The 19,650-nt window shown below is 40.3% G+C and overlaps 1 protein-coding gene across 1 annotated transcript in view; it reads right to left on the bottom strand.

Moving 5' to 3' along the window:
- Positions 1-19,650, bottom strand: part of LOC105522046 (zinc finger protein 431-like) — a 125,421-nt gene that overhangs the window by 28,197 nt on the left and 77,574 nt on the right. The window contains 1 exon segment of the mRNA XM_011956422.1: positions 1,957-2,080. Within this exon segment, the coding sequence (XP_011811812.1) occupies positions 1,957-2,080 (124 nt within the window).

Below are 19,650 nucleotides of genomic sequence, written 5' to 3'. Positions count from 1 at the left end.
CTCACCGCCACACCCAACTAATTATTTATATTTTCAGTAGAGACAGGATTTCACCATATTGGCAAGACTGGTCTCAAACTCCTGAACTCAAGTGATCCACCTGCCTCAGCCTGCCAAATTGCTGGGATTACAGGCCCCAGCCACCATGCCAACCAAGAAAACAATCTTTTTAAAAATATAAATAAAATAATTAATTTCTGAGAACAAATTTAACCCAAGAGACAAAAAATCTTAACAATGAAAGATATAAATCAATAAAAGAAACTAGGGAAGACACAAATAAATTTAAAAATATTTCATATTTATGGATTGAAAAAATAAATACTGTTAAGGTACCATATTCTCTAAAGTACTCTATAGATTCAGCAAACTTCCTATCAAAATTCCAGTAGCATTTTTTCTTATAGTAATGAAAACTACAATTCTAAAATTTACAAAAAACTACAATAAACTTCGAATAGCCAAATTAATTATGAGAAAAAAAATAGAGGGACATCATACTTTATAATTTCAAACTATATTTCAACTATATTTCAAGAATATACTAACAAGAATAGGATGAAATGTTCAGAAAATTAACATAAAAACCAATAGAACAGAGACCACTACCCTCACATATTTTAGAAATGATGCAGAAAGAGAACTAATAAAATAGTTTAACATAAGTTTCTCAAAATCATGCAGATGCAGATATTTGTATGTCTCCCAAAACAATGGAAAAGCAGTCAGATTGTGCAGTCTCTTATATGCCATGAAGAGGATTTTCGCTCTCACTGTAAACTTAAAGGAGTATCAATGAAGAGAAAGTAGAATCCTTAGAGAATTTAAAAGCATAAGACAGAAGATGGCCCTACGTGAGAACAACAACAAAAATATATATACCTCAGGCTTCCGAGAAACTCTTTGCTTTGGAACACAGCTTCCCAAATCAGCAGGACAGATTTGATGATGATATTATATTCACTTGATAACTATTTTCTTTTCTTTTTGTTTTTTTGAGATGAAGTCTTGCCTTTGTCCCCTAGGCTGGAGTGCAGTGGTGCGATCTTGGCTCACTGCAATCTCTGTCTCCCAGTTCAAGCAATTCTCTTGCCTTAGCCTCCTGAGGAGCTGGGATTACAGGCACCTGCCACTACGCCTGGCTAATTTTTCTATTTTTAGTAGACAGAGTTTACACCATGTTGGTGTAAAACAGTCTGGTCTCGAAATCCTGAGCTCAGGCGATCCACCGGCCTCAGCCTCCCAAAGTGCTGGGATTACAGGCGTGAGCCACTGCGCCCGGCAGGGACTGGCTTTTTTTTTTTTAATCTTTCAATCTTTCATCTATGTCAACTGTTTCATTCACTCTCACCTACCTGGGGGTTTCACTACCATACTGTGTCTCTTCATATTCCAGGGATCTTTTCCTTGCTCCAGACAGGTGATCAGATTTGGCTTAGAGACAGTAATACCTGCTTTATTAAAAATAAATAACATGACTCTTGCCCGTATTCTCTAATTGCCTATCTAGTACCATGCTTAATATAGAGGATGTAATAGAATATTCTAGAAAATTTATCCCAAAATAATATTTAATGACAGAAAGTTCTTAACATTTAGAAAATATTTTAAATTTGTAGGTGCTTAATTTCACCACCCAGTATTCGTGGATAAAAAATTAGTGGTGGCATATAGATTTTAACATATGGGCAACAATATTTTATACCACTAAATTTCTGAAATTCTCACTACTCTAGAGTGAAGGATATAGACCAGCTCAGAAATGTAAAAAGATCAGGCCAAGATAAAACATCCTGAAGAATTTTTTTTTTACATGGACAATTCCTCAAGATTTTTTTAAAACAGGCATCAGAAACTCATTTATGAAAAGCATAAATTATCAAAAATTATTCTACAAAAACAGAGAAATGAAAACTTTAGGGTACATAAGGAATTGTGTATTAAAGTTATTCTCACCCAAGACCAGGTTTCTGTAGTTCTCTAACATTACTTTGATATACAAATCATGCTGAGCAGTGTCCAGGCATTGCCACTCCTCCAGAGAGAATTCTATGGCCACATCCCTAAATGTCAACGGCCCCTGAAACAAACACACACACACACGCATGCACACGTGCACACAAACACACATATTTACACGTGGGCAAAATTTATCATTTGAGTTAACGTTAAATGAGAGTAAAAAAACTTGGTTCTGATTTACAGGAATGACTGAAGTTATCCAACAATTTTCAACACAGAAATATTCTCTAATGTATTCTCTGAGGAATGAGAATGGTATAAGATCTACAACACCAGTGTATATATACTTTTATGAATACTAAAGTATAAAACTAAATGCATAAACACAAAAATGTACTTTTTTAGTGCTATATTTGCCACACAAAGAACGAGTTGTGTATATTTTTCAGACAAAAAAGATGCTGAGTTAGAAGGCACCTCTCAAGTTTTAATGTCAACAATAAACTGAAGATCTTGTGTACAATTTTTTTTTCCAGAAGATCTGAAATAAACTCTGCTTTCTGAATTTCTAACAAGCTCACTAGTAATGCCAATGTGTTTGGCCCAGAAAGAATATTTTGTCAAATATCCCATAAGTGGAAGAACCTGTGTTTTACTCAATTTTTCTGCCCTGTAAACAAAGACAGGAGTCTTCATTTTCCAAAGACAGATATATGCAAGGAAAACCTAAGAAAGAAAGGCAGCTGCTGGATTAAATGTGATGGTTTATGCACAGCTCTTCTTTAGCTACATAAAGATACTTAATAATGAAGAGAAAAATAATGAACTCTATAGTGAAATAAGTATTTCAGAGAGCTCTTTAAGTAAATTTTAAAATCAACTGCATTAGAACAAATGTTTATGATGTGCTGATGCGATGCACAGAGAAGAACACATCATTACTGCTGAGATACTGCCTCTCAAAAAGTAAATTCTAGTCTGAATTTAACCATACAGAAAAGTCAGTATTATGTGGAGTTCAAGATGCAGGTATCTTCTATGTTCTGTAATTTTTAATAACATTTTAAAGTAGTCTTTCTTTAGCATCCGAGAGAGCAGGTATCTCTCAATAACTTTTTTCCAGAATTTTCAGGGTAATAAACGCCATCCTGTTTAAATAAGCATTTTCTTAATCCTGTTCCGCACAGAGTTAATGAAGAAAACAGATGAAGTCACAAGACTACATGTTATTTATCTTTACTAAGGACCCCAGCTTTCCGCCAATGGGAATCTTGAATATCTACATTTTCCCATGTTCAACGGCAACAAAGGGAACATTTTAAATAGTGCAGACTATAAATTCATTTTAAGAATTTTGCATGGCATATAAGAAGTCATGATTTAGAGAGTGTAGAGAAGGTTCTGGGATATAGGAGAGAAACATTTTGCAGAGACCCTTGACTATCACAAGAATTTTAAAAAGTCGTTAAACTCATTAGGGGAAAAGAAACACAAGTAGAGAAGTAAAGGTTTACAAGGACTAAATGCATGGCATTCCAAGAGGCAGAGTGGACACAGATCTTCATCTGAGACATATTTAGCTGAAAAAAAAAAAGCCATTTTTCCTCTTTTGCCTTCTTTGGAAATCCTTTTCAGATGACATTCTCTGGAGAAGTTACACCTGCATCTTGAGAAAATTCCTGTAAAGAAGTCAGCACCACCCATTTACCTGCTAGCCTCACAACTACAGAAAAAAGAACTAAGACTTGCAGAAAAAGCCCACCCATTTCTGTCCTTTATAACAGCAGAGATTCAGGAACAACGAGCTGCTCAATGAATATAAAAATATGTTTCTCTATTTCTGTCTTCATGTGCCCGCCCTTGCCACAAACACCAGCAATTTCTGCTATGGTGATGAAAATATGGGTCACACTGACCTCTCCCTATCAAAACCAAATAAGCAGTTCCTGTGACTACCTTTTAGTGCAAAGGTGACACTTAACTCTGATGAATGGATCTTGAACCCCACACACTTGATTTTGTCCTCACCTTAGAGTCACATGAGAAACAATTAAAACAACATGAATACTTTCCCCTAGAACAATCACAGAACCTGGGGAGATGGCACAAGTAAAGAGATGTCTGCAAATTGGCCATGTGATCCTAATGAGAAGCCTGGGCTGACAGTCACTTAGCTAAGCATTGCCTCTCAAGCTTTAATGAACTCAAAAATCACTTGGTAATGTTGGTCCCACTTTATGTAATGTGATTCTGCAGGTTTAGAAAGGGTCCATGAATGGGTGTTCCAAACAAGTCCCCTGTCAAAGTCAATGTTGCTATGTTGCTCCACCTGGGCTTATCATTAGCATTAGAGAAAGCAGGCACAGCAGAGAGCCCCTTACATTCAGCACTCTTGTGCAGGTACTATGTGCTCAAGGGTATGATACAGAGCACGGTGCTGGGAATAACACATTCTGTGATTAAATCCTAATAAGACCTTCGAAGTTCATACTAAGTGTTCAATAATTCTCAGGATTTAGATAAAGGGCCCAGAATTAGTATTTCTTCCTCTGTTTCTCTGTCACTGATTTTCTTAAAAACATATAAACTAAAAACTAAATATAGACAGATGAAGATATATAAAGAAATATAGACAGCAAGAGTTTAATGTAGTTTAGAGAATTTTTTCTGTTTATATATACTTGTTTGTGACTTGTATAGCAACTACTGGATCTGCAGGAATAGAAAACAAGTTGCTAAAAGGAATGTTTCTGTAAGCACTGGTTTTACTACAAAATTTAAAAATTACGATCTTAAAATGTATAGTTTATTTTTCTTATGTATCTACTTTTGGGTTTCAGGATATTGTGAGCACCAGCTCTAGAAAGTCAGCAGGATTTACCAGCCAAAACGTGAATCTCTATAAATCAGTTTTGTAAGGAAAGACTTCAGAGTGGGGCCAGAGCTAAAAAGGCCTCCAAAAAAAGTGAATCTGATCAGAACTAGGGCAGGGAGAAGACCCTAGGTTGAATTTGTTCTCTATGCCACTGAGGTATTTCCAGTTCTGTTTTTCCTAAGCTTACCTAAGAAAAACTTAAATCCCAGAGTTTATGTAACTTTAATCTATTTTTGCCACTGCTCTCTCAATTTTATAACATATACTAATAAGCAATTTAAATGAATCTTTTAAAGCTTTCTAGGATAATTTTATTAGAAGATAAATATGTATTCTTAGAAAAGTAAAATAAACACAAATAATAACACCTCTTCAGTCCATAAATATTCCTTCAGGTGATAACATCAGAAGTCACAGCAATATTTTTAAAAAGTGGCCCAAGTTGTTGTTGTTGTTGTTGTTGTTTTTTCCCAAACATCTATTCATTCTACCAACCATATAATGCTTAATTCAACCATGTATTCAGTTGCTAGTCTAGACTAAAAGTTCCTGGATGGTAGGGACCATGACTGCTTCATGTATTTTTTGAATGATAATATGAAATGGAAGCAATTAGTTTGTTTGAGTTGCCAGACCTCCTCTGTCTTTCACCCAACTACCAGAAAACTTGATAAACTTTAATTTGGGCACCAACCAAAGTTATCTCTTATGAGGGAGAAAAAAACACAGAATGACTCCTTTCTCTTACACTGAGACACAAGCAGAATTAATCACTCTTGTCAGCCTGACACAATTCTGTCCCTGACATCCTCAAATGTCTTAAAGAAACCTAGGTGATTGTGAGAGGGTTCCCAGTGACCCAAGGCTGATGGCCCAATGATAAGCCGAACTGGAGAAACTCAGGCTGATTCTAAATAGAAAATGGAACTGCTTTGGTGGAGCTCCAGAATCTGGACGACCTATCCTGATTTGCTAGCTTTTGGGTAAGAAGGACAAGAATACTCTACTCCATAATTACAATTTACAGGTAGGTATAGTTGTGGTCATGGCTCTGGATACTCTGTGGCCTTGATCTCTCACTCTGAAGATGCTTGTTTACACTTATAGATTCTGTCATCAGATTCTATTTATACCTGGAGCCTCTCATGTAACTGTAGCAGGTCACCAAACAAGATCTGAAAAGCTTACAAAGCCACACTCTCAAAGGGGGGCTTTAAGATGTCTATGTTGACATCTCACAATGCAGAAAATATATTTTGTTGGTTTTCATTACATTCTCAATCAAAAGTCTGGCCCTGTCTTATAACTCCCAGGCAGAGGCCTGACCCTATGTGCAGATTCTTGGGATTAACCTGACTCTGCATCCATGGGTGTTACAGCAAGCGGAGTACAATCAAAGGAGAGATCCCTTCATAGAGGTTCCTCTAGCACATTCTAAGTAATATGTCTACCTAAAAAGAAAAAACTGAGTAAATATGAATTAGAAAGTTCACTGGGCCAAGCTTGAGGATTGTAACCTTGGAGCAATGATACATCCTCCAAGACTGAACAAATAAGAAACTGAATCCCTGAATAGACCAATAACAAGCTCCAAAACTGAATTAGTAACAAATAGCCGGTCAGGGCCGGGTGTGGTGGCTCATGAGGGCAGATTGAGACCATCCTGGCTAACACGGTGAAACCCCATCTCTACTAAAAACACAAAAAACTAGCTGGGCATGAAGGCGGGCGCCTGTAGTCCCAGCTACTCGGGAGGCTGAGGCAGGAGAATGGGGTGAATCCGTAAGGCAGAGGTTGCAGTGAGCCGAGATTGTGGCACTGCACTGCAGCCTGGGCGACAGAGTGAGACTCCATCTCAAAAAATAAATAAATAAAAATAAATAAATAAATAAATAGCTGGCGGGGCATGGTGGCTCAACCTGTAATCCCAGCACTTTGGGAGGCCGAGGCGAGTGGATCACGAGGTCAGAAGTTCAAGAGTAGCGAACAGCCTGGTCAACATGGTGAAACCTCATCTCTACTAAAAATACAAAAATTAGCTGGGTGTGGTGGTCCACACTTGTAATCCCAGCTACTCAGGTGGCTGAAGCAGAGAATTGCTTGAACTCGGGAGGTGGAGGTTGCAGTGAACTGAGATTGTGCCACTGCACTCCAGCCTGGGCGACAGAGTGAGACTCTGTCTCAAAAAGTAAAATAAAACAAAATTAAATAAATACATAAATAGCCTATCCACCAAAAATAAAACAAAGAACCAGACAAATTTACAGCTGAATTCTACCAGATGTAAAATAAGAGCTGGTACCACTTCTACTAATATTATTTCAAAATACTGAGAAAAAGGGACTTCTTTCCAACTCATTATATAAAAATAGCATTATTCTGATATGAAAATTTGGCAAATATAAAACAAAAAAATAGAAAACTTGAGGCCAATATTTTTCATGAATATTGATGAAAATATCCTCAACAAAATACTGGCAAACCAAATCCAGGAGAACATCAAAAAGCTAATCCACTGTGATCAACTTGGCTGTATCTCTGAAATAAAAGGTTGGTTCAACATACAATTAATAAATGTTACTCTTCAAGTAAACAGAACTAAAGACAAAAACCACAAGGTTATTTCAGTAGATGTTAAAAAAGTTTGCAATAAAATTTACCATCCTTCATGTTTAAAACTTTCAAAAAACTAGGCATTGGAGGTACCTACATCAAAATAATGAGTCATCTAAGTATGACAAACTTACAGTCAACATAGAAAATGAACACAAGCTGGAAGCATTCCTTCATGAAAACTGGCACAAGAATGCTTTTTCTCAAAACTCTTATTCAACACAGAATTGAAAGTCTTGGCCAGAACAATCAGGGAAGAGATAGAAATAAAAGGCATTCAAACAGGAAGAGAGGAAGTCAAACTATCCCTGTTTGCAGATGACATAATTCTATATCTAGAAAATCCTACAGTCTCAGCAGAAAAGTTATTTAAACTGATAAACAACTTCAGCAAAGTTTCAGGATACTAAATCAGTAGCATCCCTGATGTACAATAACAACTACATGGCTAGTATGACCCTCCCTGTCCCCTTTTATCTTAGCCTCAACTGCATCTGCATGTAGCTTTCCAGGACTCTGTAGCTTGTCAGCAGAAAGGATTCTTCCATGACTGGAGTGAGCAGGCTGGAACTTCTGCAGGGGAGGCTCTCCAGGAAAAAAAACTAACTAGGCCTTTCATAAACTCCTTTTGCAGGCTCAATATTAGCCTTAGCTCTGAGTCACTGGGCTCAAACTTTAATTTTCATGTTAGAGTTACTCACTTGGTTTTTGAAATTAAGTATTTAAAAAATTCAGCAAAATTACTGAAACACAGTGTTCATATAAAGGAAAAAAAATTTTAAAGTGCTTACTTTTTTTTTTTTTTGAGACGGAGTCTCTCTCTGTCACCACGTTGGAGTACAGTGGTGTGATCTTGGCTCACTACAACCTCAACCTCTTAGGTTCAAGTCTCAGCCTCCCGAGCAGCACTACAGGTGCATGCCACCATGCCCAGCTAATTTTTGTATTTTTAGTAGACACGGGGTTTCACCATGTTGGTCAGGATGGTCTTGATCTCTTGACTTCGTGATGTACCCTCCTGGGCCTCCCAAAGTGCTGTGATTACAGGCGTTAGCCACTGCGCCCAGCCAAGGTGCTTATACTGTATACCTTAATAAGAAAAGAAGGCCGGGAGCGGTGGCTCAAGCCTGTAATCCCAGCACTTTGGGAGGCCGAGACGGGCGGATCATGAGGTCAGGAGATCGAGACCATCCTGACTAACACGGTGAAACCCCGTCTCTACTAAAAAATACAAAAAACTAGCCAGGCGAGGTGGCGGGCGCCTGTAGTCCCAGCTACTTGGGAGGCTGAGGCAGGAGAATGGCGTAAACTCCGGAGGCGGAGCTTGCAGTGAGCTGAGATCCGGCCACTGCACTCCAGCCTGAGCGACAGAGCAAGGCTCCGTCTCAAAAAAAAAAAAAAAAAAAGAAAGAAAGAAAAGCAAAAGTATCTATCTCTTTTGGAAAATAAATGTCTTATTCTATTAATTCCATTAAAAATCATGCAGTAAACAATGAGTCATATGAAAACACTTCTAGGCAGTACCAAGTTTCGTCTCATATTTAGCATGAAACTCACAAATCAAGAAAACAGGATCTGAACAGAGATATTCACTGTCAAAAATTTACCTTGCAAAAAAAGGAACTGATGTTTTTATGAATCTATGTAACCAATCAATTATCTACCACAATTTCTCATGGAAATGTATTCATTTTCTACAGCAAAAATGAAATAGAGATTTTTTCCTCTTCTTTTTCTTGGCAGCATTCTAAAAGCTAAGCCTTGAAATTCTGTTTGAAATTACCCAGTTATAAAAAAACACAGCTGAGAAAATTCGTAAACTCACTCTGGGAAAGGAAAAGGTATGTGAGAATTTTTAACAAATGATATATATGATTAGATACTAATTTTTTGAAACCCACATCTTTCATGTCTTTTGTAAATATTTTTCTACCTTTCAAGCCCTACTATAAAAACTCAGGTTAAAATAAGTGAACAAATCCCTTCAAGGTGACAAATCCATGAGTGGAAGTGCTGGTTAAATAACAGATGTGGGTGGGTCGGGTGCGGTGGCTCACGCCACCCAGCACTTTGGGAAGCTAAGGCGGATGGAAGTCAGGAGATTGAGACCAGCCTGGCTAACACAGTGAAACCCTCTCTACTAAAAATACAAAAAATTAGCCGGACGTGGTGGTGGGCGCCTGTCGTCCCAGCGACTCGGCAGGCTGAGGCAGGAGAATGGCTTGAACCTGGGAGGCGGAGCTTGCAGTGAGCGGAGATCAGGCCACAGCACTCCAGCCTGGGCGACAGTGAGACTATGTCCCCCCCAAAAAAATAAAATAAAATAAATAATAAATAATAAATAAACAAATAACAGATGTGTCTGACTCATGTTTCAAGTAAGGCCATTCAATCACTTGAGAGATTCTTCCACCCACTCCTGCTCACTTGTGTGCTCAAGAACCACCCATCCAGAAGACACTGCACTATTTCTCGGTGACTGTCCCACTTGCATTTTACTTGGCAAGCTCTTACACCATCTCACTGGAGTCAGTTTTGTTTTTGTTCTTGTTTGTCTTTTGGGATACTATTTTTTTGGTCACAAAATTTTCACTTTTTTTTTACTCCCTTTCTTTTACTATATTTATTTCACTGTTTTTCTGCTCCCCTTAGAGAATCCAGGGGGCAGAAATTATTTCTGTGTTTTCCCCTCATTACCAGCATCTGATTGGCTGACCAGCAATTTGTCTCCAAGAAATGGAAGCCTGGTTGGGTGAAGGCAATTTTAACATTTCAAGGGGTTACCGTTTCAAAATAAGAGTCCACCGGCAGATTCCCCCTCAGCCCCAGAATATCCACTTGCTCCCTTGAGAGGATACACTCCATACCTCAGGTCATTTTATGGGAGAAAATACACCAGAAGCTGAAATCCAATGGACACTCTAGCTAACATAACCATGGCAGTTACCTTTGTTTATCCCCAGATAGTACTGAAACCCATGACCAGGAAAAAAACCAAAGGGTGGCTGAGGACACATTACCCCATAAATTTTCCAAAGGAGAACTTTGACCCAAAAACATTCCGGTAACATCTAGACAAGATAAAAGCAAAAGAGACACAGAGATTTACGACAGTATAGTGTCAGGGTATTATTTACTTTCTTTTCATGGGAAATATTTACAGGTAACAAATCTCCTTAAACGCACCATTTAACCATTTAATGCTTTGCCAAAAAAAATTAAAACACGGTATTAAAAAGTACACTAAAAGACAAAAAGGCAATAATATGAATTAGGGAGGAAAAGCTGGCATTTGGGAACGTCAGAAGAAACTGGAAATTATCTTACTGCAAGCCAGAGTGAGGCTGGAGAAATGGGGGATGGGTTCCAAGACGCTGCTTGGGACACAGGTGAAAAATACAGCAGAAAATCAGTTCCCTGTGGAGTGTGAAAATAAATAAGTGGCAGGCAATTAGACTGAGGTATCTCTAGTCCCTGGATTCTTACTTTAAAAGAAAAAAAATCTAAATCTAACTGAGGTGCATTATTTTTAATTACCACATTCAGAGAAACAAAATTCAGGCTTCAGCAACTATAAACTGCCAATTAAGCTCTGATTACATAACCAGGAAATTTTCACCTTTAATGAACAAATTAAGAAACCACATAACTGCACCTAACCAATTACTAAATTTGGTTTCTTCACCATGCATTTTGTAAAAGATTTTCCTTCAAGCCTCTCCCACAGACCACAAACTACAAAACATAGCTGGGTGCTCTACAATTCTAGAACCACTCTGATTAAATTCTTTAATATTTTTGCAGTGACTCCATAAATTTTTAATAGGAGAAAATAGCAACTGGGAACCCCACGGACCAAAGCTCTTCCCATTCATGAACCCGCAACCCAACTCAGGATTCTCCCCTGACGACCCTCCCGTGGTCCCTGCACAATCTGAGAGACGCGGTGCTGCGGGTGCAGAGCTGCCAGAGAGGGCTCCAGGCAGCGCACAGTCACAGTGCAGGGAAGAGACAAGACGCCCGAGGCCCTGGCTGTCGGCGTAGCCGCCAACTTAAGGCTGAAGGAGACTGACGCTGAGCTGGGCAAGGAAAACTCGGGCGCAGATTGTGGAGCTGACTGCGAGGAGGCCTGAGTCACGCCACAGCCACTTCCCACCGGTTCCAAGCAACCCCTTGCCCTCTCTCGTGATGTCGGACCCGGCACTCTCACCATTTCTAGGCTTTCAGGGGGTCCTGGCATCTTAGCTATGGATCTCTTAATACCTTCAGGTCATGAAGTCACACACGCTGAGGACACAGAACAGTGCAGAGACCTAGAGCTCGGCAGCAGCGAGAAACAATGGCCCAGCCACATAGCCAGCTGTGTGCCTGATTGGACGTTCCCAGCTCAGTGCCTCTGATTGGATAAGGTTTAAGGACCCGCCCCTTCAGGCCCTGAGTGACAGAAGATATGACCAACTGCTGGGCGAAGTGAAGAAAGAGTGACAGCCCAGGCTGCAGCCTTTTCAGGCAGGGCTTCCTCCCTGAGCTGAGCCAAGCCCACCTTAGAGGGTATTTTTCCCTAACCTTGTGTATGAGGTCGTAAGCAGTTATAAATAATATATGGCTATTCACAAATTTTAAAAAATAATTATTTTAAAATTTCAGATTTTATGACCTTCCTGGCTTCTAGTCCTTTGAACTAGCAGCCTGAGATTTTTAAAAGGAGCCAATCTTCTGAAATAAGATGTGAACCACATGTGAATTTTAAATTTTCTAGTAGCCAGACTTGAAAAATAAAGAAGGGCCAGGTGCGGTGGCTTACGCCTGTAATCCCAGAACTTTGGGAGGCCGAGGCGGGTGGATCACCTGAGGTCAGGAGTTTGAGACCAGTCTGGCCAACATGATGGTTGTACTAAAAATACAAAAAATTAGCCAGGCATGGTGGCGGGTGCCTGTAATCCCAGCTACTTGGGAGGCTGAGGCAAGAGAATCACTTGAACCCGGGAGGCGGAGGGAGGCAGAGGTTGCAGTTAGCCGAGATCGCCCCACTGCACACTCCAGCCTGGTCAACAAGAGCGAAACTCCATCTCAAGTAAAAAAGAAGAGAGAAAGAGAGAGAGAGAAAGAAAGAGTGAAAGAGAGAGAGAAAGAGAGGAGGAAGGAAGGGAGGAAGGAAGGAAGGAGGAAGGTAGGAAGGAAGGAAGAAAGGAAAGAAGGAAGGAAGGAAGGACAGACTTTGGGAGACCGAAGTGGGCAAATCACTTGAGGCCAGGAGTTCGAGACCAGCATGGCCAACATGGCGTCTCTACTAAAAATATATAAATTGGCTGGGCGTGGTGGTGTACACCTGTAATCCCAGCTACTCAGGAGGCTGAAGCAGGAGAATCACTTAAACCTGGGAGGCAGAATTTGCAGTGAGCCCAGATGTTGCCACTGTACTCTAGCCTGGGCGACAGAGCAGGACTCCATCTAAAAAAAATAAAATAAAACAAAATAAAAATAAAAAGCCTGGGCACGGTAGCTCACGCCTGTAATTCCAGCAGTTTGGGAGGCTGAGGTGGGCGGATCACAAGGTAGGGAGTTCGAGACTAGCCTGGTCAATATGGTGAAACCCTGTCTCTACTAAAAATGCAAAAATTAGCCAGGCATGGTGGCAGGTGACTTTAATCCCAAGCTACTCAGGAGGCTGAGGCAGGAGAATCACTAAAATCTGGGAGGTAGAGGTTGCAGTGAGCCAAGATCGCACCACTACACTCCAGCCTGGTCAACAGAGTGAGACTCTGTCTTAAAACAAAACAGAACAAAGGAATGATAGGGCTACATGAAAAGAAAACTCCATGTCTTCAAATCTCTCCACAGTCTTGACCTTTAATGTTTAGACCTGAAGAAAATAGATTAAAGGCAAACTTTTTTTTTTTTTTTTGAGACGGAGTCTCGCTCTGTGCCCAGGCTGGAGTGCAGTGGCGTGATCTCGGCTCATTGCAAGCTCCACCTCCCGGGTTCACCCCATTCTCCTGCCTCAACCTCCCAAGTAGCTGGGACTATAGGCGCCCGCCACCACGCCCGACTAATTTTTTGTATTTTTTTTTTTTTTTAGTAGAGACGGGATTTTACCGTGTTAGCCAGGATGGTCTCGATCTCCTGACCTTGTGGTCTGCCCGCCTCAGCCTCCCAAAGTGCTGGGATGACAGGCGTGAGCCACCGTGCCTGGCTAAAGACAAACTTACCTTGCTATTTGGCATTGGCCCTAATTTTCAGGCTGTGGTCATTTGTTTTCTCCTGTGGTGTGGGGGCTGTGTGAGTATAAGGACCAATTACATGCATGCATGTCTACACGTATTTCTGCATTACTGAACATTCTGTTGCAAGTCATACTACTTAAAATCCAGGGAAAAAAGTCAATACCTTTTGGGTGCCCACTATTAGACTGTAACTAGTAATCAACATGTCCTTGAATACTGGAATCTTATCTGCACTGAGTGCATGTATTAGTTAGCTATTGCAGCATAACAAACCATCCAAAACTTATTAGCTCAAAATTGGAATGGTCAGCAATTTAGGCTGGGCTGTGGGGCCATTCTTCTGGTCTCAGTAGAGTTCCTTCAGACATGTATAATCAGCTACTTGAGGACTAGGCAGGTGTGCTTATGGTAGTGAGCTTCTGCTTCTGGGGATGTCAGCAGGAGCACCTTGCTTCTCCTCCTCATAGTATCTTATCTTCCAGCAGGCTAACATGGGTTTTATTCAGGGAGATGGCAGCATTTCAAAATAAAAACAAAAACATTCAAATGGCTGGGCTGAGACTCAGGATCAACTCAGTCCAACTCCAAAGCTCATGCACCTCCACAGATCAAACTATTGACTGTCACAGATCATTGAAATCCTGGAGAAAGACACTTTTACAATAGAAGCCAGATTTCTTTTAGATTTCTGCCCATATAACACATGGGAATAATCCTCTCAAGAAATTGCTGAGGCACATAGTGGCTTACACCTGTAATCCTACCACTTTAAGAGGCTGAAATGAAAAAATTACTTGAGTTTAAGAGTTCAAGTGCAGCCTGGGCTGCTGAGACCAGCTCAGTGGTGGAGACCCTAATCCAGCGGCGCTAGAGAAATTAAAGACATACACACAGAAATACAGAGCATGTGGACTGGGAAATCAGGGGTCTCCCAACCTTCAGAGCTAAGAGCCTCAAACAGAGATTTACACACATATTTATTGACAGCAAGCCAGTGATACGCATTGTTTCTATAGATTATAGATTAACTAAAAATATTCCTTACGGGAAATAAAGGGATGGGTCGAAATAAAGGGATGAGTTGGGCTAGTTATCTGCAGCAGGAGCATGTCCTTAAGGCACAAATCGCTCATGCTATTGTTTGTGGTTTAAGAATGCGTTTAAGCGGTTTTCCACCCTGGATGGGCCATGTGTTCCTTGCCCTCATTCCAGTAAACCCACAACCTTGCAGCGTGGGCATCATGGACATCACGAACATGTCACAGTGCTGCAGAGATTTTGCTTAGGGCCAGTTTTGGGGCCAGTTTATGGTCAGATTTGGGGGCCTGTTCCCCAACACTGGGCAACATAGTATTATCTTGTGAACATGAACATAAAATTTAAAAATTAGCCAGGCATGATATTGCATGCCTGTATCCCAGCTGCTCAGGTGGTTGAGGCAGGAGGATTGCTTGAGCCTGGAAGGTTAAGGCAACAGTGAGCAATGATTGGTCACGCCACTACATTACGGCTGGCGTGACAGAATAAGACACTGTAAAAACAAAACAAAACAAAAACCTACAGAAGCATTTTAACCGAGCATGGAATAATTTAAGAAAATAGCTGAAGGGTGAGCTTAGAAAATCAAAGTCCAGGCCGGTGTGGTAGTTCATGCCTGTAATCCCAGCATTTTGGGAAGCCAAGGCGGGCAGATCATCTGAGATTAGGAGTTTAAGACCAGCCTCGCCCACATAGTGAAACCCCCTCTCTACAAAAATACAAAAGTTATCCAGGCATGATGGCAGGTGCCTGTAATCCCGGCTACTTGGAGGCTAAGGCAGAAGAATCACTTGAACCTGGGAGGTAGAGATTGCAATGAGCCATGATCATGCCATTGCATTCCAGCCCAGGCAATGGACCGAGACTCCATCTCAAAAAAGAAAAAAAGAAAAAAGAAAGAAAGAAAATCAAAGCTCCAAAACACATGATTTACTTTTGATCATAGAAAAAATTTGAAAACTTTTAAAAGAAAAAAACTTTAGGGAAATTAAATTTAACAGAGTTTAATTGAGCAAAGTGTAATTTGCAAATTGGGTAGCCTGTGAATGCAGAGTAGGGCCAGAGAGACTCCAGCACAGCCACATAGTGGTAAAAGATTTATGGACAGAAAAAGCAAAACAACATGCAGACAATGGAAGTAAGGTACAGAAACAGCTAGATTGTTATAGTTTGAGATTTGCCTTATTTGAACATGGTTTCAACAGTTGTTATTGGCCAAAACACAGCGGTTAGTACAAGAATAGGTACAGTCTACTTATATGTTCAGTTTGTTTTCAGTTTAGTATTTCAGAAAAATACCTATGGACCAAAATTAAAAGTCAAAGTGTGCAGCTTGAGGGTAAAATTAATTCAACAATTTCTTTCTTTTTGTTGTCTTCTCAATTTTGATAGACCAGAATTTTAGACATTGAAATCACTCTGTAACCATCAAAAATGTACTTATTTAGTGTCAAATCCTACTATGAAATAGCAGAACTATGAGATTTGCAAAGTGGAAACTCAAAATTCAAAACACATATATAGACCAATGGAACAGAAGAGAAGCCTCAGAAATAACACCACACATCTACAACAATCTGATCTTTGACAAACCTGATACGAGCAATGGGAAAAGGATTCTCTATTTAATAAATGGTGTTGGAGGCTGGGCACAGTGGCTCATGCCTGTAATCTGAGCACTTTGGGAGGCCAAGGCAGGCAGATCACCTGAGGTCAGGAGTTCGAGACCAGCCTGACCAACATGGAGAAACTCCATGTCTACTAAAAGTACAAAAATAGCCAGGCGTGGTGGCACATGCCTGTAATCCCAGCTACTCAGGAGGCTGAGGCAGGAGAATCACCTGAAACTGGGAGGCAGAGTTTGCAGTGAGTCGAGATCATGCCATTGCACTCCAGGCTGGGCAACAAGAGTGAAACTCCATCTGAAAAATAAATAAATAAATACATAAATAAATAAATAAATATAAATAAATGGTGTTGGAAAAGCTGACTAGCCATATGCAGAAAACTGAAACTGGTTCCCTTCCTTACACCTTATACAAAAATTAGCTCAAGATGGATTATAGAATTAAATGTAAGACTTAAAACCATAAAAATCCTAGAAGAAGACCGGGCGCGGTGGCTCGAGCCTATAATCCCAGCACTTTGGGAGGCCGAGACGCGCGGATCACGAGGTCAGGAGATCGAGACCATCCTGGCTAATACGGTGAAACCCCGTGTCTACTAAAAAAAAAAAAATACAAAAAACTAGCCGGGCGAGGTGGCGGGCGCCTGTAGTCCCAGCTACTTGGGAGGCTGAGGCAGGAGAATGGCGTAAACCCGGGGGGTGGAGCTTGCAGTGAGCTGAGATCCAGCCACTGCACTCCAGCCTGGGCGACAGAGCGAGACTCCGTCTCAAAAAAAAAAAAAAAAAAAAAAATCCTAGAAGAAAACCTAGGCAATACCATTCAGGACACAAGTATGAGCAAATACTTCATTTGAAACACTAAATGAAATGTTTGAAACATTTCTTTTGAAACACCAAAAGCAATGGCCACAAAAGTCAAAATTGACAAATGGGATCTAATTAAACTAAAGAGCTTCTGCACAGCAAAAGAAACTCTCATCAGAGTGAACAGGAAACCTACAGAATGGGAAAAAATTTTGCAATCTGTCCATCTGACAAAGGGCAAATATCTAGAATCTGCAAATAATTTAAACAAATTTAGAAGAAAAAAACAAACAACCCCATCAAAAAGTGGACAAAGGATATGAATAGCCACTTGTCAAAACAAGACATTTATGCAGCCAACAAACCTATGAAAAAATGCTCATCATCACTGCTCATTAGAGAAATGCAAATCAAAACCACAGTAAGATACCATGTCACACCAGTTAGAATGGTGATCATTAAAAAGTTAGGAAACAACAGACGCTGGAGTGGATACGGAGAAATAGGAATGCTTTTACACTGTTGGTGGGAGTGTAAATTAATTCAAACATTGTGGAAGACAGTGTGGCAATTCCTCAAGAATCTAGAACTAGAGGCCAGGCGTGGTGCTCACGCCTGTAATCCCAGCACTTTGGGAGGCCAAGGCGGGTGGATCACGAGGTCAGGAGATTGAGACCATCCTGGCGAATTCAGTGAAACCCCGTCTCTACTAAAAATACAAAAGAATTTAGCTGGGCATGGTGGCGGGCACCTGTAGTCCCAGCTGCTCGGGAGGCTGAGGCAGGAGAATGGCATGAGCCCGGGAGGCAGAGGTTGCAGCGAGCTGAGATTGTGCCACTGCACTCCAGCCTGGGCGACAGAGCGAGACTCTGTCTCAAAAAAAAAAAAAAAAAGAAACTAGAACTAGAAATACCATTTGACCAAGCAATCCCATTACTGGGTATATACCCAAAGGATTATAAATCACTTTACTATAAATGCATACGTATGTTTATTACAGCACTATCACAATAGCAAAGACTTGGAACCAACTCAAATGTCCATCAGTGATAGACTGGATGAAGAAAATTTGATACATATACTCATGGAATACTATGCAGCCATAAAAAAGGATGAGTTCATGTCCTTTGCAGGGACATGAATGAAGCTGGAAACAATTATTCTCAGTAAACACAAGAACAGGAAACCAAACACCACATGTTCTCACTCATAAGTGGGAGTTGAACAATGAGAACACATGGACGCAGGGAGGGGAACATCACACAACAAGGGCCTGCTGAGGGGAAGGGAGCTGGGGGGGAATAGCATTAGGATAAATACCTAATGTGGGGGAGGGGCTGATGGGTACAGCAAACCACCATGGCACGTGTATACCTATATAACAAAACTGAACATTCTGCACATGTACCCCAGAACTTAAAGTATAATTTTTAAAAAATGAGAAAAAACACCACTAATAATCATTCCATAGAAAATGAAATATTTTGGTATAAATTAAACAAAATATGTATTAGATTTTTGTGCTGAAAATTACAAAATGCTGATGAAAGAAAGAAAATAATACTGAAATAATTGAAGATATATGGTTTCTTGATTGATTGAAAGACTCAACATAGTAAGTATGTTAGTTCTCATCGGAGTGATTTATAGGTTTATTGGCATTCCTGTCAAAATCCCAATGAGGTGTTTTAGTCCTAAATAGCCTTATTGAAAAATTTGAATAAACAGGCAAAGGAACTAGACATATCTGAAAAAATGTTAAAAGAAAGTATAGTATGAGGACTCATCGTATGGTGTAAGCCAGTGTGAAGGCTTATAACAGGTCACTCCTCACCTGAGGCTTTGCTTTCCACACTTTCAGTTACCTAAGTTTGACTGCAGTTCAAAACTATTAAATGGGAAATTCCAGAAATAAAAAATTCATAAGTTTTAAATTGGATGCTATTCTGAGTAGTATGGTGACATTTTGCACAGTCCTATGCCATCACTCCAGGGACATGAATCAACCTGTGTCCAGCACACCCAGGCTGTATATGCTACCCAATTGCTAGTCACTTAGTAGCTGTCTTGGCTATCAGATCCACTGTCATGGTTTTGCAGTGCTTGTGTTCAAGTATCCTTTGTTTTACTTAATGATGGCCCTAAAGTGCAAGTGTAGTGATGCTGGCATATTGTTATAATTTTTCTGTTTTCTGATGAGTTATTGCTCTTAATCTGTTACCATGCCTATTTCATAAATTAAGCTTTATCGTATTTATATGTATATATACACACACACATACAGTATTTACAGGGCTCAATATTATCCAAGGTTTCAGGCATCCACTTGGGGTCTTGGAATGCATCTCCTTTGGATAAGGGTGGACTACTGTATAAAGTTGGCCAGGCGCGGTGGCTCAAGCCTGTAATCCCAGCACTTTGGGAGGCCGAGACGGGCGGATCCCGAGGTCAGGAGATCGAGACCATCCTGGCTAACACAGTGAAACCCCGTCTCTACTAAAAACTAC

Source organism: Colobus angolensis, unplaced genomic scaffold (assembly GCF_000951035.1).
Source record: "Colobus angolensis palliatus isolate OR3802 unplaced genomic scaffold, Cang.pa_1.0 Scaffold417, whole genome shotgun sequence".
NCBI classification, from domain to species: Eukaryota; Metazoa; Chordata; class Mammalia; order Primates; family Cercopithecidae; genus Colobus; species Colobus angolensis.
The sequence above is the reverse complement of the archived record's forward strand: the minus strand, read 5'-3'. Positions and strand labels throughout refer to the sequence as shown.